The sequence below is a fragment of the Archocentrus centrarchus genome, chromosome 6 (assembly GCF_007364275.1).
Source record: "Archocentrus centrarchus isolate MPI-CPG fArcCen1 chromosome 6, fArcCen1, whole genome shotgun sequence".
NCBI lineage: Eukaryota > Metazoa > Chordata > Actinopteri > Cichliformes > Cichlidae > Archocentrus > Archocentrus centrarchus.
In genome coordinates, this window is record NC_044351.1 from 19954518 (window position 1) to 19980429 (window position 25912).

The 25912-nt window shown below is 39.6% G+C and overlaps 3 protein-coding genes and 1 non-coding gene across 7 annotated transcripts in view; 3 read left to right on the plus strand and 1 right to left on the minus strand.

The window, feature by feature from the left end:
• Nucleotides 1–454: 454 nt before the first annotated feature.
• On the minus strand, nt 455–13564 carry alpk3a (alpha-kinase 3a). 2 transcript variants are annotated; one of them, XM_030730720.1, is made up of 15 exons: nt 13434–13564; nt 12851–13121; nt 11921–12042; nt 11365–11482; nt 9909–11238; nt 4671–7035; nt 4199–4346; nt 3530–3657; nt 3388–3423; nt 2994–3268; nt 2828–2916; nt 2505–2722; nt 2360–2408; nt 1938–2273; nt 455–1665 (listed from the first exon to the last, which is right to left on the minus strand). In XM_030730720.1, the coding sequence occupies exons 2-15, from the start codon at nt 12976–12978 to the stop codon at nt 1608–1610; spliced, it is 5400 nt and encodes a 1799-aa protein (XP_030586580.1). In that variant the 5' UTR covers nt 12979–13121; nt 13434–13564; the 3' UTR covers nt 455–1607. The 2 variants fall into 2 exon arrangements, with proteins under 2 accessions (XP_030586580.1, XP_030586581.1); XM_030730721.1 differs by lacking the exon at nt 13434–13564 and adding an exon at nt 13213–13256.
• A 1261-nt stretch (nt 13565–14825) lies between these two features.
• On the plus strand, nt 14826–22163 carry malt3 (MALT paracaspase 3). Of its 2 annotated transcripts, none has more exons than XM_030731845.1 (15): nt 14826–14965; nt 15186–15253; nt 15385–15509; nt 15626–15764; nt 15867–16042; nt 16166–16262; nt 16752–16787; nt 16901–17104; nt 17792–17969; nt 18085–18159; nt 18346–18473; nt 19533–19682; nt 20223–20377; nt 20964–21080; nt 21175–22163. In XM_030731845.1, the coding sequence occupies exons 2-15, from the start codon at nt 15217–15219 to the stop codon at nt 21508–21510; spliced, it is 1953 nt and encodes a 650-aa protein (XP_030587705.1). In that variant the 5' UTR covers nt 14826–14965; nt 15186–15216; the 3' UTR covers nt 21511–22163. The 2 variants fall into 2 exon arrangements, with proteins under 2 accessions (XP_030587705.1, XP_030587706.1); XM_030731846.1 differs by having other exon boundaries at nt 14874–14965; nt 15168–15253.
• A 1708-nt stretch (nt 22164–23871) lies between these two features.
• Nucleotides 23872–23943, plus strand: trnah-gug (transfer RNA histidin (anticodon GUG)). The gene has a single exon. It is a non-coding gene; the product is annotated as a tRNA-His (tRNA).
• A 618-nt stretch (nt 23944–24561) lies between these two features.
• frmd5a (FERM domain containing 5a) overlaps nt 24562–25912 on the plus strand; it is a 65413-nt gene continuing 64062 nt past the window's right edge. For both annotated transcript variants that reach the window (XM_030731782.1, XM_030731783.1), the window contains exon 1: nt 24562–24921. In XM_030731782.1, coding sequence (XP_030587642.1) covers nt 24820–24921 — 102 coding nt within the window. In that variant the 5' untranslated portion in view covers nt 24562–24819. The remainder of the gene's footprint in view (nt 24922–25912) is intronic.

The window sequence follows — 25912 nt, forward strand, 5'->3', positions numbered from 1 at the left end:
ATGGATTGACATGAAATTACTTACTAAAAAAACAGCTTTTGTAAACAAATTAGAGCTGTTATCAGATGGAGTCACGGCCATTAGTACATCGAAAGCGAAAATATTAAAACAACAACAAAAAAAGAAAAACCACTTAGTAAATTATCACGTGCTGATTGCAATCAAGTTCCTCTTTATGTATTATTTTATTTGCTCAAATTCATGCATTATGATCAGTGCATTATGGTTCTTGCTTTGAAGTCCAGTCTGGTTTTTTTTTTTCCACATGCCAATTTATATATTTGTGTCACATTTATTGTAAAAATGCAAAGCCTACAGTACCTGTATATCTATGATTTTATTTTTCATGTACAGTATTATATTGTGAATGAATCTAAACATTCGCTTTTAAAAGCCAAAACTGGGAATCAAAAGAAATATTTTGAGATATAATCTCAGAGGACTTTGATTAATGTAAATATTCTAAATAAAACTGAAAAGCTCCTTAATTTTATCATGTTTATGATCTTTAGACAAATATACTTTAAAAAATCACAATTGAACATATTTTACATAAGTATTTATTTACAAAAAGCAGACATAGTGTGACAAAGACTGTGCACATTGTAATCAAACATTTATTCCTTTACTCAGTCACTCACACGCTCCCTCATTCAATTATTATTGTTCTTCACGCTACTTTGGATATTTAGTCCATTTACTTTATGTACACATGAAAACAATGCAACATCATCACCTTATTTTGTTATTTCAAATATTCAGTTTAAATACTTTGGTATTTTTCCTTCATTTATAAGGCTTCATGCAGTTAGTCAATTCACAAGTGGCAGCAGCTGAAATTTACGAGCGGCTGTTTGGACTCTTTTACAGACATTTATTAAGAAATAATAGAGACAGAAATTCACAAAGCTTGCTCTTCACACAGATTCTGTGTTATTTGTGAGAGAAAACCAACCTCTGTTAACCAATAACACAAACTTCATGAGATAACTGAGAAGGTTTTCATGCTTATCTTTTCCAAATGTCTCTGGTGACTTTGCATAACATAAGAATTAAATGGTTAATAAAGTTCCTGCTTTCTACTGACCAAAGATAAACTGCCAAAACGACTCTCCTCTTTGGGATAATCCCTTCAGTTGCTTTAAAATACAGTTTTGCAACTCATACTCAGCTGTATAAATTCTACAATATTGATTGGGGGGAAAAAAGAAAAAAACAGAAAAAAGTGCACACTAAAATTTTTTTCTTTCTTTTTTTTTTTTTTTTACCTAAAAATGGTGCTGTTATTCCACAGCATGAGCTCAACTTTGCTGTGTAAAGAAATACTGTGAAGAAAGTTTTAATGCTAACAATAAATATTATCTCATAAATGACATCAACACACCTTCTGTACATGATGCGAACATGCAGCATTTACCCATAATACATTCTCGATTGCTAATAATACATACGCCCATTGTGGCACTGTGGCCATGTGCATTTTATACACGACATTTCTTGAAATGAAAACACTTAAATGCTGACATCTCTTGTCGGCTTATTCGGCAAATGTTGCTTGGAGAGTTGTTTGTCCACTCATAGAGCTGATAATACTCTGAGGCGGGTGTTTAAAGATTTTTTAGAAATGTTATGTCAAATTTAATATGGCCCAGTGCTTCCTCTCCTCTAAAGGTAAAAAAAAAGCAGAATATAAGGTGAAAATCCCTGTGCCCATCATGCCACACATTATCACAAACCATTTAACTATGCTGAGGATGGACGTCTCCTCACAGCTGACAGAAATTCACAGTCAGTTTTTATGACATCAGGTTGACAAATGACTCTTTTTCTCCTACTCTTCAAGTTCTTGCCATCTTTGATAACTGGAAAGGAACACTTAATGCTAAACCATTAAAAACAATGAAATACTGCTGGAAACAAGAAGCCCTTTTTCCTACCTTTTTTCAACCGCATCAGTAGTTTCTGCAGGCTTGGGTTTCACACTTGATTTATTGTCCTCTGTCTCCTGAACCTTTCTAGTCACCTTTGGGCTAGAATTTGCCTTTCTAGACATTTGAGGGCTGTTTCCTTTTCGCTGTGGCTGTGGACTGGTAGACCCCAGTTTGCGGTTGAGCAGAGGGCTTCTAGAGCCCTTTGCCTTGGCGGGCTGCTGCAAACTGTCCATAGTCTTAAGCGGGCGCAGCCCAAGGAGCCCACAGTAATAGTTGCACTGATGGAGTGTCAGGAACTGGTCGAATACCTCAGGGGAGCCACACTCAGTTAATCCTTGGTATCTGAAAAACAGGGTACAACATTTTATTTCAGCTATTCTAGCAGCAAGCAAACAAGTCCACGTGCATGCAGAGACTGTGATACAAACCCTTTTGATTTGGTGACAACCCTCACATTTGTAAGTTTTGTTTCAACACCTAAGGGAAAAAAACAAGTAGAATGTTTAATAGTCATGATTCAACTAATATATACTCTAAATGATTGCTTTCATGATTATTTCATGTGTGGCGTACCTGCGAGCTGAGTGACCAACAAATTGCCATGTGTCCACTGATGGATCCAGTGCTGGAAGCTGCAGCATTTCTGCTCTGTCTCAGAAATCTGTTGTACAGTCAGTTTGCCTTTATTATCCATCGTGCAATAATTAAGGAATAAGCCAGTAAGATCAGCCTCCACTGTGGCATAGGGCACAGAATTTGCAGGCCGGTACATCAAATATCGAGGAATCACTCTGTGAGCAACATGAAATATTAGTGGGATGATCACAAGCAGTAATATACTGTATAGAATATATTTGTAATGGATTCAATTATCAGAGTTAATTTACGCTGCTTACTCTAATGACAGGCCAAAGTTTTCAATAACTCTCGTTTCAGCTGAGAAGATTTTACAGTATTCCCGAATCATGTTTTGGACTTTGCATTCCTGTAAAACAAAGATTTTCATAAAACACTTGGAATATACAAGGAGCAATTTACCAAAAATTCTTAGATGATACTCACATGCTTAGTAATTTCTAGATTTCTCTCTGCAAGGTTGCTCTCCTGTTTGGTCCCATAAGCAATGGGGCTTTGAACTTTAATAATGCAAGTGCTTCCAGACTCAAAAACAGGATCCAGGCCATAAATGACCTTCACCCTGCTGGCTTTGTGCATGCAGCCCTCCCCAAGGTGCACTGTCTCAGTCATGATGCGGCCAAAATACTTGTCACCCCAAGTGCCGCAATCAGCCAAGCCTTTGGTGAACAGCAGTGCGGTCATTTCTATCTCTTCTCCAACTGAAGCAAAAACAGAAAATGGTGGGAATTCAGTTAAAGAAAAGCGTATTAAAAAAAAAAAGAAAAAAAACAAAAAGGAAAAAAAGCTGTGATGCATCGAGTGGTTAACTATAAAGTACCTTCCAGATCATCTTTTAGTAGTATTTCAGACATAACTGTAAGAAAGAAAACATAAAACACCTTGTATAAATTATAAGTGATATTATGCTGTAAAATGTAAAAGACAATTTTGAATATTTTTCCATACATGCTGTCTCTTACTGTCTATACTGAGGAGGAAGTCGGTTGTATCGATCCCATATTCATTAGTGATCGTGCAGCCGTATACACCACAATCTTGACTGGATGCCAGAACAATTGCCAGTGCTACTTGACTTTCATCTCCTCCGCTTGAGAACGAAAAAAGGGAAAATAAACACACGCGTGCACACAATCACGAACACATTAGATCGAGAGACTCCAATTCGCAAACAACCCACAAGATGTCACTGTGAGACAGAGGCTCGTGCTGCGTGGCAGCAGCCTGCTGACACAGCAACCATTAGCACATATATAGACTTTTAATGCACCCTGGAGATGGGAAAATATTGTGTCAGGTTACAGTTTCTGTGTCTAGCCAGAGATTCACCTCTCTGTGTCACAGCTGTGGCGTTCACAGTCACATGAGCTGGACATCTTTGCAGTGAGAATATGAGAATGACAGTAGACCACGGGATGCCCTCTGAGGCCCAAATTAATCCTGTTCATCCTGGAAGCATTATTGTTTCATATTTGGAACCTGCCCAGTTTTCATTTTGGCTGGAAATCCTCAGAATAATAGCAACAGGAAAGGTGAAAAGTAGCTCTGTTAATACCTAAAACAAATTGAATATGATTTTACAGGTGGTTTGAGTGGTGATGACTTTAATATGAGGCAATAAGGAAACTTACCTTCTCTTCACCTCTAGAATTTCCTCTTCATCTCTGTACCACTTAATGGTGGAGTCGCTGAGCACGTTGAAAAACTGGCACCAAAGCTTCAGGTGTCCAGAGGCATCTGGAAATGGCTCTCCTCGGATCTTACGGATAACCTGCGGGGCTGGTGATGCATGGAAAGGTGGCGGTGGTGGGCAGAGGAAATTTATATAGTGCAAAAGAGTGGTGGTGTATTTTAGGTACCTTTTGTATAATATATTTTGAGAGAACTATAAAAACAGGCAAATTAGACAAGATAAATCTACTACACAGTGGACTGTAATTTAACAGATAGTTGCTTGTGATTCTACAGATACTAATTATTTATTCATATTCTAAACATATTTGTAATTAATATTAAAGCAGCATGAATACAAAAAAACAAAAACAAAAACCAGTTGTTCACTTCAGAATACCTTCACCAAATTAAAAACCCCAAAAACGTTACCTTTCAAAGGGTCAGTCTTCTTTTCAGCAGGTTTCTCCTCTCGTTTAGTGCCAGCTGGCTCCTCTGTGGGAGTCTCCCCCACCACTTTGGGTACCTCCAAGGTGGACTTTCTGCGATTCAGCAGCGGAGAGCGTCTCTCAATTGGTGGGGTTTTTTGAGCCTGTAGTAATGATGCCCTGCGGGCCTGGCTGGGTGACATGTAAGGGGTCTCCTTCTTCCCTTGAGTATCTAGCACACCAACCGGTGTCCCCTCTACATCTTCTTTAGGTTTTGGGATGAAAATTTTGCGGCGGGCTCCAGAGGCCAACTCCTCAGGCGTGGCAGACCGTATGAGTGTTAGACTGTCTCTGCGCTTCATTCGGGGGCTGCTTTCACAGGAAAGAGACGATGTTGGGGTTGATCCTCCGCTTAGATCTTCAGTTGTTGCAGCCTCATTGTCTGAGTCTGGAGCAGCTTTGGACATTAATTTGCGAAGACTTGCGGGACTCGTCGGGGGTTTTGAGCTGAGTCTCTCAACGGAAAATCTGTTTTTCTGGGGATCATCAACAGACACTGAATTCTCTGTCTTGACATCTTTTATGGATTTGGGTTTCAAGATTTCAGGAACAATTATGTCCACTGTTGTTTTGCTGAATAATGGAACAGTGTCACCAACTTTTGGTTTCAGAGCTTCAAATAGCAAAGTGGAAGTGGTCTCTTTCACACTTGATTCTTCAAGGTCCTGCCTTCTGTTTTGAGTGCTTTCAGGCTTCACAGCCTCATTTTTGTCACTGTCATTCTTTGTTCCCCTTTGCGTGTCATCTGAAGTTTCCATTTCTGTTTGCTTACTGTGAGTGGGCAGGCTGAGTACTGGATCACTTTCATGACAAGTGACAGAAATCGGTGGCACAACAAACAAAGGCCCCCTTGGAGTTTCAACAGCCTGCTGTGTGTGTGAGACATGGTTGTTTACACATGCATCACCCTCCTTGTCATCAGTAAATGAAACATTTATAACAGGAATTGATGCATAACCCATCTGTGGGAGCTCTTCTCTCCTCTCCACGTGTGGCTTTTCTGTCTTGTCATGTAATTGAGCAACTTCTTCTACTTTATCCGTAGGTGAAATGTGATAATCATTTTGCATACCTTTCTGCGTGGGCAGCAAGTCAGGCACATGAGTTGCATCATGTTTTTGCAAATTACTTGGCTCCAGTTTGTCTAGGGCCAAAATAGTTAGTGGCAGAGTGGACTCTTTGAGCTCAGGCTCCATTATTTCAATTTTTGGGATTAGAAATTGTTCACTTTGGCTTAGATCTGGCACAGCTGATTTAGTATCTGTGATGTCTTCAGTAGTAGATATTTGGATTGCTGGAATATTCTCTGAAGGCCACGCATGCTCATCACTCCAACCACTCTCACTGATGTCTTGAGATGCAGTATTGTTGTGTTCCTCCGTTAGATTGTTTTGTGCTATCTTTATTTGAACTGGTTCCTCTATGTTCACTGGAGTCCTCTTTTCTATCTCTGCTTCAAACTGTAAACTCACTTCAGTGCGCTCTAGTTCTAGACATGCTTGCTCACGTGTTTGTAGACTGTCACACAAATCACGCTCTATTTCTTTCACTAAAACAGAATTCATCGCTTTGTTTTGTTCACATCTTCCCTCGCTTATTGTAAAACCTGTGCTTGAACTCTGCATTGCACTAACATCGTTGACTTCTGTAATTTCCTGTGATCTAGAATGAGTGGGTTTATGGTGCATTTTTAGGTCAGCCTTGTCTAAACTCTCAGGGAGTGCAGTGGGCGGAAATCCTGCATTCATTTCCTGAATCGGTGAAGCACATTTGGTCTCTTCTTTTACATGATCTCCCTTTGCACTGAATGCTTCCACATCAGAAAGAAAGGAAAGCACCTGATCGGGTGTTTGATATTCGCATGACTTTATTTGGCTTTCCAGAGAAGATGTTGACAATTTAGTCATTTCAGATCCATTTATACCTGAAAATGCCTGCTTGTTTGATTTCACTTCAGCTTTCTCGTCCTCACATAACTCATGTGAAGAACAGCCCTCCTCCATGTCAGGCCCACCTTGTTTCTCCTCTTCTTGAAAAGTTTCAGTGGGCGTTTCTCCAAGACTGTGGTTGTCTGTTGCTGAGATAACACTTTGAGGGAGAGTCCAGCATTCTCCCAAGCTGCTGAGGCTGGCAGTGGGGGTCTCCCCTTTATCAGCTGGGCCTTGGTTCTGTGACAAGACAGATTTCTCATTCTGTGGAAAAGACTCATCGCTCTCAGGGTGGTGATTAAGCTGTGGTGAATCTGGCTCTTTCTGGATCATGGGAACTGCTTTGATAACTGCGACCACATCAGAGTCTTTCTCTTCAGCCTGATTGGAAGTAAAAAAGCACCGTGACTGCATTTGCAAGTACAAGATTAACTCTAGAGATGCCTTCTGTTGCATCCTGTGGATTCAAATATTTTTACCAGTTTCATTTGCTAGTTGCAGAGGAACTATATGTCCTTCAGACCTATGTCAAGTCTTTTTAAGAAGCTTGTTACAGCAAACTTACTGCTCTGACCTATGACTGTGTGGCATATTTAGACTGTGACAAGTTTTTTTGCCATAAGTCAACAAAAGCATCTTTCACCCCCCACAAGAAAGGAAGAGTACTGTAGTAATTCATTAACAAAGTTACATGCTTTTTTGAGTAAACATTAAACAAGAACCACAATAGGAAATCAATATATCCTTGTCTAAAAAAAAAAAACTCTTGTCATGTGCAAGGCAACTGCTTGTTTTTTCTTGTAAGCTCTAACTGATCAACCTTCCCTGATCTTCTGGATTAAACACTTAAAAGCTTTTCTTTGTAAAAAGGACAAAACAATGTGAAAAAGGTGTGTATTAAAAAGTGCTACTGGGTTTGAAAGTGCACTTGTTTTGCCTCTGAGGTTGAAAGACAAACAGGGGAATTCCCACATAGCTGACATAGATGTGCAGTTCACACAAAAGTATTTGCTGGGCAGTGAATGAATGACAGCTTGTCTTGTGGCCAAAGACCAGTCATAATGTGCATGACAAACAGGAATCTGTTGTAAACACTGGGCAGCCTCAAGCCTCAACTGTAACTGATTAAAAAAAAAGAACAAAACTTGACTCTGAAGAGTAAAATTTCTAATCTAAACACATTTAGAGGTCCATACTCAAGCTTCATGTTACATAAAGAAGTGTTATTAGTTAGCTTTGCTTTATTCCTCTTTGGGCTCTTGTTTTTCCCACTCACATCATTAAAATTTATACAGAGCAATAACGCAGACACATGACACCTCGTGACAAGTGCGGCCGGTAGTGACTACCAAGAAAAAAAGAAGTTGCAGCTTTCAATGGAAAGGAACTGGTGTCACATTCAGTTTTAAAAATGAAGCTATGGTCACAACTGTGTAGCATGTATAAATAGGTGTCACACTCATGTGAGAAAACATTGTTCAAATAAAAGCCATGACTTCCTCCAATTACTCATCTATAAAACCTTACACTGAGCCACAACATAACAAAGCTACAGTTGTAGTTCCACATTACGGACATGCAATTGCTCTGCAGGTGAATGTTTAAACATAGTTACTTCAGTTCCCTTTTCCACAGATCATTAGCACCGCTTGGATATTAACGCTAAGTTACCATTGACAAAAGCAAACAAATGCCCCCCCCCCCCCCCCCAAGAAATTTGTGAATGTAAAGTACAATTGGGTTTCAGCAAACCAGAATCTGAATCAGAAGAGCTTGCAATTGAATGTGGACAATTTTACCTTCTTAAAGCTACAAATACTTTCAGTGGCATTTTAATGTGACTCATAATACCCACATAAACTTTAAGTTATCACATATTATCCCATAATTCTTCCATTTCTCCTCAAGAAGACAACAAATTAAACAGAAAAATTCCCCAAAACCAAAACAGAATGAATATGTAATTAATATGTGCAACTAAGGCTACGCAACTACTAGGTCTAGTTTAAAATTGTAAAGGTAATAGTGTAATGCTTTTTCAAGTAAATATCAATTTAATATTATCACATATTTAATTGTGTAACTGCTGAGATAAAGTGTTAAAGAAAAGCTCAAGTCAAATCTCAGAATTGTACCTTTTAAAGATTTTGTGTTGTGATTAGTTTGATGCTGCTTGCTATAAATGGCAAGATTCCTATAGGCCCATGCATTGCATCAGTTTAACCTAAAAGAAAAAGGCAATTTTCTGACAGTGAGCCGTTGGACATCGATATGACAGAAGTGCTGCCTTCCTCTCTCTTCTCTCGATGAGGAAAGGGTTTATTTTAAGGTATGGGGGGTAGTGAGGAATGTGTCCTGTGTCAGACGGCCCCTCTTTCATGCCGAGACCTGCCGCTGGACTCACTCTACTACCGCTGGACCTCTTTAATGCAAAGCCCTGTTTGTAATGCGAGAGCCCCTTCTGACATTCAGGTTTCATCATGATCTCTGACGCATTGCTGCCCCATTCACCGCAGCCAACACGCAAATCATTCTGCAGCCTACCTTACAGTGTGGATGCACAACATCCCCCACCCCTGCATATATTTAGTGAAACTTGTCTTAAACTTCCCTATTTCACCTACACTGTTTTGTTTGGCTTGTCCCTCATGTGAGCTATCTTTGCTGCAAAACAGTTGTGTCAAAAATCCAGAGTGACTCACTTCACCAGTTGCTGATCGCTGATATTACATATTCCTGCTAGAGTGTTTGCATTTGACTGTCCTGGAGACCCATGAATGTGGCATCCAATCATGATTTTTCTTCTTTACCACTTTTAAATTTTGGATCAACTTGTGTTGTTTTTTCAGGGTAAATCTGGTCAGCCATATATGACCTTCAACAAGATGTCACTTGTTGAAGGTGACAAGTTTTTTTTTTAGGGATGTTGGAAAGATATTTAAAGACAGACTAAATTTGATTAGAACGTGAATGCAAAGTGGATATCTCATCTAGCTGTTAATTTTTAATACAACTGACTCATATTTGGTGTTGAAATGATTGTGATCAGACAGCCACACAACATCAACCCCAGGTGCACATGCACATCTTTCCATTTTGGTGGAAGTTCATCACCATTGCTCACCCACAAGTTTTTGGTGGGTGGTAATGAAGCTCTTCTTGTGGTCACCCTGTGCTCTATTGTGTCACACAAATGCAGTATAAACCTAACTCTCAAATGGGAACTAGCTAGCATGGAAAACCTCTGTACATACCTCAGTGAGAACTTGAACCCTGGACGATGACATTTCTTCACCTGCACCATTGCTCTCCATCCCCACAGACACCTCCATGGCCTCCACAGCATAACCACCCCCTGTCACACTCGGCCTTGTGGACTCCTCTTTACTCTCTTGTGGCAGTTCATGCGATGGTGGCAGGGCCGTGTGTTGTACATATTCATCATACTTAAATGCATCTGGCTCTATTGACAGTGACTGGTGGTCTGTAGCCACAGTAGTTTCTGAAAGCTCCCTGGGCTTATCCATTTCCATCGGCACAGCTTCCTCTGTGAGAGGTTTGGAAACCTCTGGGTTATGCTCTGTTTGGAGCTGAAATGATGGTGGCATTTCTGGTTTAGGAGGCTCCACTGAGTGGTCAAAATCAGCCCCTTCATTCTCTGTGTGATCATGAGAGATTTTTTTATTCTTGCCAAAGAAGAAGTCTTTGACTGAGTGGAGCACAGAGGAGATGGAGGTCTGGATGTTGTGGTGGTCATGATCCTTATGGCCTTTGCTGTGATGTTTGCCTTCTGAACCATGTTTGCCATGGGCTACTGTATGCGACACCCTTTTGATGGCTAGTTCTTCCTCTCTTCTTTTCTCTTTTTCACACTCTTTCTGTAATACTTTTTCTTGTTCTTCTCTTTTGCTTTGCACCTCCTCTTGATCCCTCTCTTGCTGTTGATTGTCACTGGCAACAGCTTTATCCACCTCTTTATCTTTTTCTGCTTGAGATGAATTCTCTTTCTCCTCAGCAGCCTGGGACTGGAGAGTCTCTGCCAAAAACTGTGCCAAACTGATTCCTCCATCGTAACAGTTTTCACCTCCACTCCCTATACTATGGCTTCTGCTGATATTAATCCCAGCATCTACACCATTTGACATTTTTATTCTCTTAGTGGCCAAGGTCTCCTCTGATTGTGCCATCTCATCATCCAGACCTCTGTCCAGGGATGCCAAAGGGGCTATTTCCTTGACTCCTGAGCTGATTCCATTAGGTTCTGCAGTAGCTCCCAGTTCCTCCATAGCCTCAGACTCCTTGGCTACTACCCTGTCCTCTGGTGGGGGGACAGACCGTTTCCTTTGAGGATGTTCTGGGCTAATCAGTGGTTTCTTTCTCTGAACATTTTCTTTATTCTCCATCTTTGTCTGCTCCTCCAAATCTTTTCTCTTCTTCTCTGCTTTTTGCTTCAGCTTAGCAAAGAACCGCTGGTGGATCTTGAACTCATTCATGGCGCCAACCTCCAAAACACCAGAGCAGGAGACAATACCTTTGCTGTTGCTGGCTGAGACTTGGTAGATGGCTGCATCATCTAATGTGCAGCTGAAAACACAAACTCTTGTTAGAATCATTAAAACAAACAAAGCGCTATCTATCAACTAATTTAAAGGATGGTATATACAGTATGATTTACTTGTAAATTACATACATACATATATAATTACATACTTGTAAATATGAAGAGTATGGGTTTTTCCATTCCGATGAATTTCATATTTTGGGAGTCCACAGTAGCGATCCATTTCCATATCATCTTTATACCATTTTAGCTCTGGAACAGGGTAACCTGACAAAGAAATACTAAAATGAATATCTTGCCTCTGGCCAGTAAACATTACACTCCTTGTGCTCTAAATACTGAACAGCGAAAATCCCCTTATATTAGAAAACACTTGAATGATTAACAAAACACAGTGAGGAAGCATTGGCCTGAATGTATTTTGGCTATTGCATCATGTTTGCGATGTGTCACAAAGGAACAGCTGCTGCTGTTGGATGGGTCCACCCATCTAGCTTGCCTGTGGCTAAAACATCTTGAAAACCAAGCTTAAAATTGCGTTGTGTTTAAAAAGGAATTCAGGAAGAAGTGCTGCCTTCGAAATGAAATCCTTCTTTCTTGTTTTCAGATTAGTCACATCCTGTCACTTCACACTAGGCTCAATCTGAAAGGTTTCAGTTACTTAGACAAACAACAAGCACAGACGTGCCCTTGAAGTAGGCCTACCTGATACCACACAGGTGAATTTCACATTACAGTTTTCTGAGACTGCCTTTGATTTCAAGGTAGTCTCGAAAGATGGCTGTATGTCCTCAGTCAGCTGAGCCATAACGCTGCACAATGTGCTCCTGGAAAGAATTAGGAATGCATTAGTCAGTTTCTTGCTTCAAATAGTAGATAGTTTTACACTTGATCGCAGTCACTTTGGTGACCTTCTCCCCTCAGCAGTACGCTCCAATTACTTTTTAAACAACAGGAAAGGATGTTAATCGGAACTTCTGGTAGTGATAAGGTTGACACAAACTTGTGAGATGTCAAGCAAAACAAACTTGCCAACCCAGCACTGAAACCACTGTAGGTCAGTCAAAATTTGTGTTGGTTTCATTCTCGGGGTAAACCAGTTTTTGTAGTTAAGATGTTAGTGGGGAGAAATGTTTTAAAGTAGAGATTACCTCGCTGGCCTGTAGTGAGAATACCTTGAATAGCTATTCAGAGAAGAAGCAAATGAAGCAACGACAGCGATTAATTATGGTCTGCATATCTGGAATCTACCTCAGTAAAATTGTTTCACAGCTGCCCTCCTTCTGTCATTCATAGATAAGAAATACACACGCATTATTTCTGTGATGTACGGGATTTTATCTGAACAGTTCAGTGTTTGTGTTTTATATGGCAAACGTTATGTAATGGGACTAGTTTTATCATTTATTATACCAGGTAAATGACACAAAATAGAGAAATTTTTAGTATATTTTATGTTTGTTTTTTTTTATTTCCCCTGCCTGACCCAGAAGCTTTTTCTTGACCACTGTGTGCTTTAAATTGTTTTCTTTTACAATACAAATGTGCTTCACAAAAAAAAAAAAAAATGAAAAACAAAACAAACAAAGTTTAACATACTCCATGAATACATAAATAATAGATAAGCTTGTCTACCTGTTTTCAGGCCTGACATTTGAGAGGTAAGTATTGCGGCCATTGGAAGATGGAACCTCCTCTTCACTGAAGCTGCTTGTCCTCCCATTGCCAGAAAAAGATCGAGTCATCGGCCTTCTAGAAGTCATTGTCCACTGAGGTAGTACGCCAAAAATGTACAATCCAAGATAACTGAGATAAATTACCCACGCTACAAAACCACTCTGCTTTCACATCCACGGCTTTCCAAGATCAAGGCTCAGATTAAATGTTGCTGTCCATGCAGGAGCTCCTGGGGAAGATAAAAGAAACACTTCAGAATGAAAACAAAACCTGCTGGATGTTAATTAATGAGAGCAAAAGACACACTCTGGGTTATTTACCCAAATGAAACTCAAACACACATTTCAGCCTCAGTGCTTGTCCTTTCTGACCAAGCAAAGCACTTGCATTGGAGCAAGTTATAAATAGGATCAGCTATCAGGTTGTGAAAGAGCTGTTAGTGGTCAAACACACACCTAAGAAGTTATTCACTTGTATGTGTTAAAAATACAAGTGATGTGTTTCTTGTTCACCGTAAAACACTGTAAATTTTCTAACTTACCATTAAGACGTTGTCAGTGTTACTTTGGAGCCAGAGTCTGTGAAGGAAATCTCTGTAACCTCCTATCATAGACATGCATGTGTTGCCAGAGGGGCCCTATTTATAGCAGGCCCACAAATAGGTCCAAGAGCACATCAGATTTTCCAAAACTAGACTTTAGACATTTAGTAAAGAAGGCTACAAACAAGCTGCTTTTAGGGCAAAAGTTGACGATTTAAACCAGAACACATTTCTTTCAAATCTGTCTTTTCATTAACAGACACAATGTAAAATTCTCCCTGCTGTGTTTTGATCCTGCTCAACAAGTTGGAAAAGCTGTTTCCCATCTTAGTGAGACACTTCTGTGAATTATATGTGGACCTGGTTAATGAATGTAGCTGGTGTCGACCAATGGTATGGTCTGTCCTATGCTTGGCTCAAGAGTTGCTAAAGGACAGCCCCCCCCCCCACTTTGCATTGCAACACATGGACAAATCACACTGAGCTCCTTGTTGCTCATACCCTATCGAACAAAAACAGGCTTACAAAACCTGTGCTTTAATTGAATAATGTACGGGAGTTTAGGAATAGCTACTGATGACTTGTTTATAAAATATTAAAATTATTTTCAGGATTGCTACATTTTTCTGGTTTGTCTCAAATTGGCTGTTCTGACTCTTTTTGCCTTCAGGGTGGAATACATTTACATAAAATGTAGCCTTTACAAACAAATTGTAAAGCTCCTCAAATCAAGCCTGTATCTATAATAAAACTTAATGCCTTTTTGTAAAAATAGAATATACCCATATATCTCCAATAGAAAAAAGTAAATATTCAATTATATACTTTTAATATATACGAATTAAAAGTACATGTTAAACATCAATAAACATACTGTTTGAATATTTTTTAATTAAATTCTTATAAGCAGTCAATAAGAGCTCATAACTGATCATAAGAGCTGTTAAATTATATAAAGATACATTTTAAACACGTATTGCAGATACATGTTTACAGACGGGCACATTTAAATGTTTTGAAGTATGTTTCCTTTGCACATATTAATTTTATCCCCCTATAGATATCTAGCATATGACTTCTGTAACTAACTGAAACTCAAATAGCTAGGCACTATCTCTGAAAGACACATTTTAACTTCGTGACTCTCCAGACTCTGACCTCAGTCTGCGATTATGCAGCACCTGAAAAGGGGCCAGATTGCTCATTACCGTATTGTCAGAAAAAAGTGGCTTGGCTTTTAATTTAAATTATTTACATAGATCTAACAGGCGCGGGAGTGTTCTTATTTGGCTTTTTACGTGTAAGACATGCCTTTACGTTATAACTAAAAGAAGATTTATGGTTGTTTATAGGTTGCGTTTTACTGTTTTCTTGAAAGGGTGCTCCAGTATTACAGACATAACGGTGATGTGTGCGTGCGCTGTCTCGTTCCGGGAAAGGGAGGAAGAGTTTGCTCTATATATTTGAAGTTATGAAGCTCGACAACAGGAAAATATATTCAGGCTGCTGAACTGGTGCGAGGCTGACGGCAGGTATGCAGTAAAACATGTAATTTTTACGGTCATATTAAACACTGACTGACTCAGTTAGGACGTTTTTAACGTATCTTAGTTTTGTACACTGAGCTGTACAGTGAACAGCTGACACTAGAAATGAGAAGTTAAGGGTTAAACACATTGATTTCCTTTTTTGCGCCATTCATTTGGAGTTTTTCTCTATGTGGTGATGTTATAGGCAGTGATTTTCTTACAGTTCGGCAGAAGAAGAAGAAGAAAATGCACAGATGACTGGATCCTTCCCCAAGCGCATAATGATCAATGGTAGGTTTTATTCACAGCACCGCCACCGCTTCAGTAGTGTTACGTTTTCCAGTTAAACACAACTCAATTCAGGCTGTGCTCAGTTCATGATTGTAGGAAACTGAGGTCCTCGCTTTTTTTTCCTTCCTCAGAAATTGTGATAGTGCGTCATCCTGTCTCTGCCTGTGTACCTGTGAACCATAAGGTGACTCTGCGCGTCCGTGCTGAGGGCAAAGGCATCCTCAAGTACCAGTGGTTTACTGATGGTGCAAAAGAAGTATGTGAATTTAACTCAAGTCACAAAAAGTTGGTTTTGAGTTAATCTACTCAAGCACAGTTGTTTTATTTAGCGTGGAAATGACCCTTGTTGCTCTTAATGTTTTCCTCCCTAAGGTACCTGGTGGTACTCAAGCAGACTTGACCATCAAAGCTCAACAAACTCAGCTCTACGTGTGCCGAGTGAATGACCAGTACTGTAACTGTGTGTTCAGTGATTGGGTGAAGGTGAAGGTGTTGGACATTGATAAATCAGGTAATGCACTGTGCTGCTTGCACATCATTTTTGTTGTATAGCTTTGCCTGTTTACACACTGTGAGTGAATATTAATTTCTGTCTCTTTCTTTGAAATGCCAGGCTTGCCCGTAGACTGGCAGGGTGAGCCGTACGTTGCTATCAACCCCAAGCCGCAGAAGATTCAGTCAGGTACAAAACTCACTCTACGCTGCACTGCCTTTGGCATCCCTGCTCCTCGTTATCAGTGGTACAGAAATGGACGACCACTGCTGGACAAGACAAGTGACACACTGCAGGTAAGGAGGGACAGCGGGCGAGTGTTAGCTTTCACCCCACTGTGTAATTTATTTAAAAACAGTGTAGGTAATATTTCACTTGTGGTACAGATAGATGAACAATATGACTTATTACATTTGCAGATTGAGTGTGCAACAGGTGAACACAGAGGAACGTACCTATGCTCACTATCTAACACACTAGAAGAGAGATGGAGTGAGCCGGTGGATGTTGACATTGGTAAGCTGAAAGTGAAACTTTTAAATCAGTCCAGTAATACCTGTCTTTTCCCAATTTTAGCACAGCGTTCTCCTCTCCCTTTACTTCCTCTATTACTAATAAAAAGTGTCAAGAAAAAAAAAAATATTTTCTTCACACTCCTTTTATTCCACTGATTTAGCTCTAAGGCGTTAAGTTGTTTCCATTATGCTGGAGGTACTTTCCCATTTCTACAGACTAAAAAAGGAAGTTGTTCTCCAAATAGTACTTAGTCTGAGCCTTATACACACACGACAGGAAAATGATGTGAAGTGAAACTAGTTCTTGAAGTATTTCTCCTGTTTATAACTTACTTGGAATAAAAGTGACTTTCACAGATAATACTCTTGATTGTTGAATTGTACTGCACTGCATACACTCACCAGACAGAGTTGTTACTTTAGTTCAAATTTCTGGTTAACATAAACTGACTTTTTTTTGTGCTTATTTATTTCTTTTTACATTCTCTAGTACAAAGCGATCAACTTCCTCCAGCAGCACTCACAGGTAATTGTTTAATGGAAAAAGTATCATTTAATGTGTGGAGAGGAAAACTATCAGTGTTTGAGAATTTTCTTGCATTGCAGGGATTTTGAATAAGGCTTTGAACTTTCTTTCAGCCACTGATAAAGTAGCGCTACTTATTGGCAACTTGAATTACTTCAACCACCCGGCCTTGATGGCTCCCGTTGTGGATGTACACGAGCTGGGCAACCTCCTGCGGCAGCTTGGCTTCAGAGTTGTTTCCTTGCTGGATCTTACCAGGGAGGAGATGCTCGCTGCTATTGACAAGTTCATTCAGCTCCTCGATAAAGGCGTTTACGGTGAGTGGCATTTTTTCTTTTTTTTTTCCCTTCCCGTCTACTTCTTTTTTAAAACAGCTTCTCGTTAGCTCAATATTCAACTTATGTTCTTAGAAAATGCTGATATTGTTATTTAGAGGTTTATGTGGGACCTACTTCCTTTGTCATGTTCTGTGGCTCTTATCTTGTTATCCACACATGATAACAGCTGACTCTCTACGTATCTGGGCGGAGCTGACAGATTGGAGTTGGAAGTCCAGTGGCCCATTTTTTTTTTTTTTCAGGCTCTTGAAACTATCATGACCTGGATGACTGAGAGTCTACACAGACATATTTCTGAATGCTTGCAATATGTTAAGAGAGCAGGTTTATATGGTGTTTGTGGAGAATAATTGTCAATTAAATTTCCTTCTTTCTATCTATGATTATCCCCCAAAAAAACATTAAGCTTCAACAGCTACTATTCTTGAACAGCAGGCAGGTACACAGTTTGATCATGGAGCTGTAATATGAAATTAAGTTGCTGCTATAAAGTGATACTGCCTGCTGCTATTCTCTCTTTCTGTTGTTAATAATGAAACAAAGTTGTTCATGAATCAGGCCTCTTTGTGATGATGTGGGACTTGCATGCCATGTATTCCAGGATTGCAGAATTACTGCGGCACTTATGTTATTGTAGTGGTAACTAAATGTGTATTCTCTTCACAGGCCTTTTCTACTATGCAGGCCATGGTTATGAGCATGCTGGAAGGAACTACTTGGTGGCCGTTGATGCTCCTCAACCATACCGAACTGAAAACTGTGTCTGTGTGCAGAGGATCATGCTCAGCATGCAGGAAAGGCAGACTGCACTGAGTCTAATCCTACTGGACACCTGTAGAAAATGGTAAGTGCAATAATAAATTTCTGCACTTAGATATGTAAATTTGCACATTTATTTTTAAAAGCTCAGCTAATGTAAAGTGAATTCCTTCTTTGAGTAACTGCATTTCACTCTGTAGGTACAACCAGGGTTGCATACCATCTGCCATCATGCCACTGGCACCCAGCGGGAACACAGTTTATGGTTATGCCACGTATGTACTATTATGTATTTGCTTTGTTATGTATTTAATTGCAAATAGAGAAAAAAAAAATCAATTAACTGATTTCATAGTGCAGAATGTTTTTGGAAAGTGTAGAAAGTCGTGTATAATAAAAACAGGCAGAACCAAACCTTTAGTTTTCTGTGTTTACTAAACTTCCTTCTTTAACTATTACAGGTGCGAAGACGCTGAGGCGTTTGAGGTCCAGGACGGGGGCAAAAGTACTGGAATTTTTACAAAGTACTTGAACAAGCACATCCTGCAAGCTGAGAAAGTCACGCATGTCTTAGAGAAGGTTTCAGAGGGTAAGTGTTTATTCAAAAAACAAGAATGGGGTTTTTACTTTGTGTACATGGTAATTCATTTCCAAAATGCCTGGGATCTAATATAAACACGTGGAATTCTGAGTGAGTGGACATTTAGGTAGCTGACACCAAAATCGTTACAGTTTCATTTCTAAGGGGAAAAAAAAAAACATGTCCACTCACAGCTAAAAATGTACATTTTCTGCTGTTTATTTCTTTTTAATTTACCAGAGATATAAATACATAATTCAGTATTCAGGCTGACAGAGATGCAGGGTAAACGGAACTGAGGGGAAGAGATTGCTTTTTGGTATGCTTCATAGACCACAGGCAACCTTTATAACTGCTTTCAACTCACTTTAATCTTGTATACTCACGCCTTGTAAAGTAAAGCAATGACTATCTAGTCGAAGGGGAGATGTTAAGCATGTTTATCAGTTTGATGGACCTCTGGCAGAAGAAATTTTCAAAGTGCCACTAGCATGTGACCTCATTCTTTAGAAATTCACACTGTTGGATAGAGAGCAGCAAGAAACTTGAGAGCTGCAGAGTGCAAGACAGCTGCTCTGCAGTTTGGGCACTCCCTGCCAGTGCTCTCATGGGCTCACTCACAAATTAGAGATAGCAGAACAGGACATCCTGCTGGCAGCCCTCTCTCTGTATGTGAAAATATTTAAATGAATAAATGTGGTGTTGGTTATGAAAATTTTTCTATTTTTTTTTCCTTTTAAATTTTGTCATCTTGTGAAGAGGGGTTTTCTAAAACTAACCAAGTCAGTTAGTGCAAATTTTAACAATGTTTTTTAAAACATCCCAAAGTTCCTCAAATACAGCCATGAGATTCTGATGAATCTCTCAATTTTTTTTTTTTCTGAAACATTCCTCACTCCCTGCTGTTACAAAACTCAGGCAGGTCCCATGATGGACAGAGTACTAGGTAAAGTGAACTGAAGGTTTTGCAAAGATTGTAAACAGTGTTGATTTTCTCCAAATTGTCCAAGGAGGACTGAGTAAAAAAGTGTGTTTACCTGCACTTTAACCTCCATTCCTCTCCACTAGATCTGGGCAGAGATCCTCTAATCACAGGCAAGCAGGCAGTGGAGATCAAACACACCCTGAAGGAACCACGATCCCTTGCAGATCCAGTTCGGACCACCGGCCACACAAGAGAGCTTCACCTGCGAGACGCCTGCTGGAGACAAGCAAATGGTGAGAACATTTAGTGGTTGTTTGTTTTATTTTATTTTTTAAATCTTACTGTAGGTGACAGGTTATGTACATCTGTATACACATCCCAAATATTCTTTATTTTCCACTGAAACAAAACAAATTGTGTATTGTCTGACCTCCTACTCAAAGTGAGACACACTACATGTAGACATTGTGGTTTAATATATTTTCAGCACAATTCATTCTTTTTTGATCAATACAAAAAGGAACTGGTTCATTTTACAGTGTGCATTTTCCTCTTTGATGGAAGGAAGTCTGTTTTGACACCTCAGACTTCCTTGTATTTTCTTTTTACACATTTACTCAAACTGAATCTTGATATTGTGGGTTGATGTGAGAATGTCTCCATCGAATTAGATGTAAGGTAAAGAACTGAGGCTTAAGTAAATGAGTGACTGAAAGTCCAGTAGGTATCATCAAATTGTCAGAGAGTTTTGGTGCATGTTGTTTTTAGACTTGCTTTTTTTCCGCTTCTGTTAAAAAAAAACAAAAAAAAAAACGTTTCACATCTCCTTTTAGAGCTACCACAGAAGAAGCGGCTGATGTTTCTTTGTGGAGTTGAAGTGGAAGTCAGCTTCTCAGCTTTGTACTCTAATGTTCTCATAGCTTTCGCCATTGTAAAGACTACAAGCCCCTTCATTCAGGACTGCACAGTCACTCTAAGTAGCATACCTGTAAGTATTTCTCTTTTTTTTTTCCTCTTCAAACAGGCCTAAGTGTACAGTGCCACTTGAGTACAAAGGCAGTAGCATTGCGAATGGCAGTATAATTAACTTACAATACACAATGTCACCGTTTTACATAACTGCTTTTGATTTTGGTAAAGCTCCTCAGTAAACTCAGGATTTGGTTAAAAAATTTTTTAGCGCGCTCTTGCAGAATAAATTCCACATGGCTCATGGCAAAATGCTGTCAGTTTCCATTAAACAAAATGGATTTCTCAATGATGACCATTCACACCCACATTTCACATGTGTGAGGAAGTTCTGCCCATATATAGGCTTCCTGTATACTGCAACCGCAGACAAATCAGGAAGCAGTAATGGTTATGTGCAGCACTTCTCTTGCGTAATACTTCCATCCGTTTGGCTGACTCTCGCAATTGCGTAATACTGACATCTAGTGGCTAATTTATGAATGTGTTACAGCACTTTATAGCAATGATTCAGTGCCAAATCAGCTCTGCATACAGAGCTATTTATTTATATTGATGAAGCTGGTTATTATATATATAATAATATTTGTGTTTTGAATCCTCAGACAATGGAAGACATATTTTCCAGAACTGGCAGGTCAGATGAAATGGACTCACTACTATTTATGAAAAATAAGAACCCAGACTGTACTCTGAGACTTTGTGCTCTTCAAAAGCTCAAGGTATGCATTCATGTATCTGTCCTAATTCTGTTTCTAAGAAATGCTTACTTCTTTACAGTAAATGTTCTTTGCTTTTCATTTGTTTGTTTTTTAGGAGTCGATGGTCATAAAGGTGGATCTACATTATACTAACACAAACAGTAAGCTGCGTCAGACAGAAAGCCAGCGGGTGGACATTGGAAAACCTCTTGTGGCCTCCTGCAAGCTGTACAGGAGGATTCATGCAGCACCAGACAGGAAACAAGAGTGCCCTTTTGCTAAAAGCATGGGCAACATTTCAAACAGCAAACCCCCTCTGCATCAGACTCTGGTTGGGTCATGCCGGCCTTTCACTAGAAAGGCGGTGTGTGCTGCTGAAATTGCAGTTACATGGAGCAATGAACCTGAAGAGAATGACGAGAATGACTTCAGTTGTCCCATTAAACCTTGATAATACTACTTTTGTAAATACTGATTGGAAATCCTTTTTTGTTTACAGTGATCATGTGCGTTACTTTTCAATGACTGATGATGATAATTAATGAATAAGTGAGTCAGTGATTTAGGTTTGTGTTTATTTTACCATCTTTCAGTTGTTAGGTCAGTAAGCACAATAGCACTGTCCACTAATTTCATCATAAATTATGTGCTTATAAAACATTAATTGTATGTAACACTTTTTTTTTGCATCAGTGGCAAGCTGGCTGGCCTAAATTATTAAATGAAGACAGTACTGTCAGTAATTTATCTAATAAAGACTACTCCTTTGATAATTTTTTATAAAAATTGGTTGTTTATGATGTAAATGTGTTGTGCTGTTTAACTTTAAAATCTACAGTTTAATTGTTGTTTTTTGACAGTGATGCTAAGTAGTTGCTAAGTCTTCTGAAAAAATAGAAGTAGATTTTTTCCCCTTGAATGCATAGCCTATGACAGCGAAGAATACCCAACAGATAATGAATTTGAAAGTATATAGGCTAAATATTTTTAAGTTGGATTAATATAGTTAAAAGACTCCAGCCACCCCTTATTTCTTACTATTTTGCTCAGAAAATGGGAAACAGGTGCAGTGATTTATTGAAACGTGCAAGCATACATGTAAATACGGTATACAGTGGGGGAAATAATTATTTGATCCCCTGATGAATTTGTAAGTATATACAGTATATACAATCTCTAACTTGTTTAGTGCTTTCATTTTAATTGAAGGAGACAAAATATCAAACAAATATCCAGAAAAAACACATTACAAAGAAGTTGATTATAAATTGATTTGGATGTCATTGAGTGAATTAAGTATTTGATCCCCAAGCAAAATATGACTTAGTACTTGGTGGAGAAACCCTTGTTGGCAAGCAAACCGGTAAGATGTTTCGTGTTGTTGGTCACAAGGTTTGCACATGTCTCAGAAGGGATTTTGTCCTGTTCCTCTTTACAGAAACCTCCTTTAGGTTTGTTAGCTGCCGCTTGACAACTCGAAGCTTCAGCTCCCTCCAAAGATTTTCTACAGGATAGAGGTCTGAGGACAGGCTAGGCCACTCCATGATCTTAATCTGCTTCTTCTTAGCCACTCCCTTGTTACCTTGCCGGTATGTTTTGGGTCATTGTCATGCAGGAAGACTCATCCACAACCCATCTTCAGTGTTGTGGCCGAGGAAAAGCAGAAAAGCAACTCTGGGGATGATGTTCTTTGGGTCATACTCAGCATTTCTGAGTATGGCACTTTTTCCAGATTTGTGTAAAGAAATGGGAATAAGTTATGTTGTTGTAACAGGCTGCTAGCAACAAGGTGCCTAAAGATATAGATAAGTCTGGAAACAACACCGGTTCATCCCTTTAGTTAGGTGTCTCTTTATGTTTGAATGATTCATTGGTCACTGTTAAGTGGCTTAACAAGCAGCAACAACAAACAAACAAATATTCCTCTGAAAATTGTCAGGTAGAAGGACTTGACTGAAAATGAATGAAAATGCAGCCAATGTCCAAATAAAAAGTTTGAAAGGCCTTTAGAAAGCCTGATGACCTATTGCTTAAGACCACTTAAAAAAAGACAATAAAATCTGGCTCATTAGAAGCAAAATATAAAATAATGAGGGGTGATTTGTGACTTTTGTGCAAGTAATGTGATTACTTTGACGGCTGCTTTTATATATATATATATATATATATATATATATATATATATATATATATATATATATATATTTATATATATATATATATATATATATATATATATAGTAGGTTGATATGATGTATTTGCCCACTGAGGGGGCAATTCTAACACTGACTTTTTCCTTATTTCCGTATTAGCGAAAATAACTATAATATTAGTGTACATATATGTTCATTTTATCAAAAATATGACTATTGTGTTTGAAGTAGTCTGTTATTAATGGAAATGTAAAAAAAAGTTACCATTGCAGCTGAAAGCAGTCTAGCCTCTGACCTCTGAGCAAGGCACTTTCCTCCAGAGAATCCATACATTTATAATCTAACATTTAGCTTCAGTTGCTTGGTTAGAAAAGTTTGGCAAAGCCACGTCTGGGACATATGTCTTTTTGTACGTTGTGACTACAGATAAAATGTGGGCGGTAATCAGGTTGGGTAGGCGACGTTTGTCACTTAAAGCTGAAAACACACTTTTAACATGTGGAAAATCACAAGCTGGTGTCAGCAAACCAAAATGAGATGAAGTACTGCGAGAATAAGATAACACGAATATGTTTTGTTACATTTTCAGCATAACTCATGATCATGTATTCGACTTAAGGGCAAAAAAATGCGGGGTGCACTCAGTCCCCACTAGCTCGCCGTGATCGTATAGTGGTTAGTACTCTGCGTTGTGGCCGCAGCAACCCCGGTTCGAATCCGGGTCACGGCAGAGAGGACACTTCTGAAGGTGGGGAAAAGCTATTTTTAGATTTTCGTTATTGAAATTGTCAACACACGCTTACGTCAGCTTGATGTAAAAAATTTGAGAACGTTTTAACACACGCCTTCACACACATTTCAGTGTTGGCCTCATGAAACATTTGGCTTGCTGCAATGACGAGGAATGGCCTGCAGGTGACAGCCCAATACATTTAATATCCATCACCTGGGAACTTCTGTAACACCCGATGCCACTGGTTTTAGGCAGGCAGGCAGGTATAACTTGGTTTCTTTCCAAAAGGTTTATCATGAACCAGAAGTCTGGCTAGAAAGACACATTAGACGATTTACGTTATGGCATTGTTCCTCGCATAGCATAGTTTGAGTGAATAATTTTAAGTCTATAGTGGGTGAGTGATAAAAAAGAAGCCAATTTCTTTTGAAAGTTTGTTCGTGGATAGTTGGCGGTCGTTGGAAAATTAGGCGTAAGAAAAAAAAAAAAGTACACTGAAGCGCAGATATAATGCCTCACACTCCCGTTGGTTCACTTTGACGTCAGTTTTCATTTGGACCCGCCCGCTTGCTCAAGTGGCAGCGGTGAATGGTGAGAGATAATCCTCAGCTCCACGCAGACAGACACACAGCAGCAGGGCTGAACTGCCTCTGGATCTGGATGCGGGCATCCTTGGATTTTGCTCTTAGCACGGGCCCCACAGCACGAAAACTTAACGGGACAACAATGGTGCTCGCCTCGGCGGCTGAATCCGTGGCTGCTGGTCCTTCAGGGGTCCGGGAAATGTGGTCAATGTGACATTCACTTGCACGCTGGTGTTGAGTTTATTGTTCTGGTCCTGTAGACGCAGAGCGGCGATATCTGGGAGAGAAGATGTTGAGCCGATTTATGAGTGGCAGCGTCAGGAATCTTGAGCGGGAGTACAGCTGCACGGTCAGGCTGCTGGACGATACGGAATATACGTGCACCATTCAGGTTAGTCACCTGTTTATTCACTCCGCAGAGCGCCTGGGCTGCGCTGCGATTGTGTCTGACCTGGCAGACAGAAAAGCAAGTGATTTAACAGGGGGGCAGCAAGTGCCTGCATGCCCCGCTGCTGGTGTCAACCAAGATAAATTAGACCTAAAATAGAAACGTGTCGTCCCCCCATCCCGAATAGGCTTGTATAAACCTTAATCAGGGAAGTGTTTTTTTTATTCTCCCTCTCGTGACCCACTATTGGCTCAACCACCAGAGAATTTGGTCGTGGGATTAGAGACGTCAGGGAACCTTGTAGTACAGACATCACTCAAGCTCGGGTTGAGTGGATGCCAGAAGCGCGCTATCCTCCTAAATTAATGAATGAAAGCATTTTTTTTCTCTCATATTATCGCCAAGCTTGAGAAGGGATGCTTGTTGGTTTTGCCATAATGTAATGCACATAGGGTATCCCATGAAACGTCCCTCCTCAGTTGCACAGTGTGGCAGTACACTGATAGGAGCATAACCAAAAATGTGCCATGTGTTGTTGATGCAGGATTAAATGTTGCCATTAAGCGATCACATCATCCCGGGTGCATGAATAGCAAATCTCCTCCTTTAAGAGGGATTTTCTACTGCCTAGAACAAACTATTGATATTGTCAGCTCAGACACATTTCTTTAAAACTTAAAACAAGCCCAGGCCCTGATATTAAGTGTCTTTCCCTTCCTTTGGTCTTTCTCTACTCCCAGTGTTGCTTTGATGATGGTGTAGTTTTATGTTCATGCTGATTTTACTAGTAGGTGAGGGGGCCTGTCACTTCAATTACAAGACAGCAATTGTTCTGTTTGTGGATGCTCTGCAGTTGTAGGAAAGGGATGTAAGGAAATCCTGAGAGAATTCTCCTGATTAGTCAGCAGCATGTAGACACACACACACACTGCAACCCCTCTCGCAGCATACCAAGGAATCATTTAACCTGTAATGTGGAACAATGAAACACTAA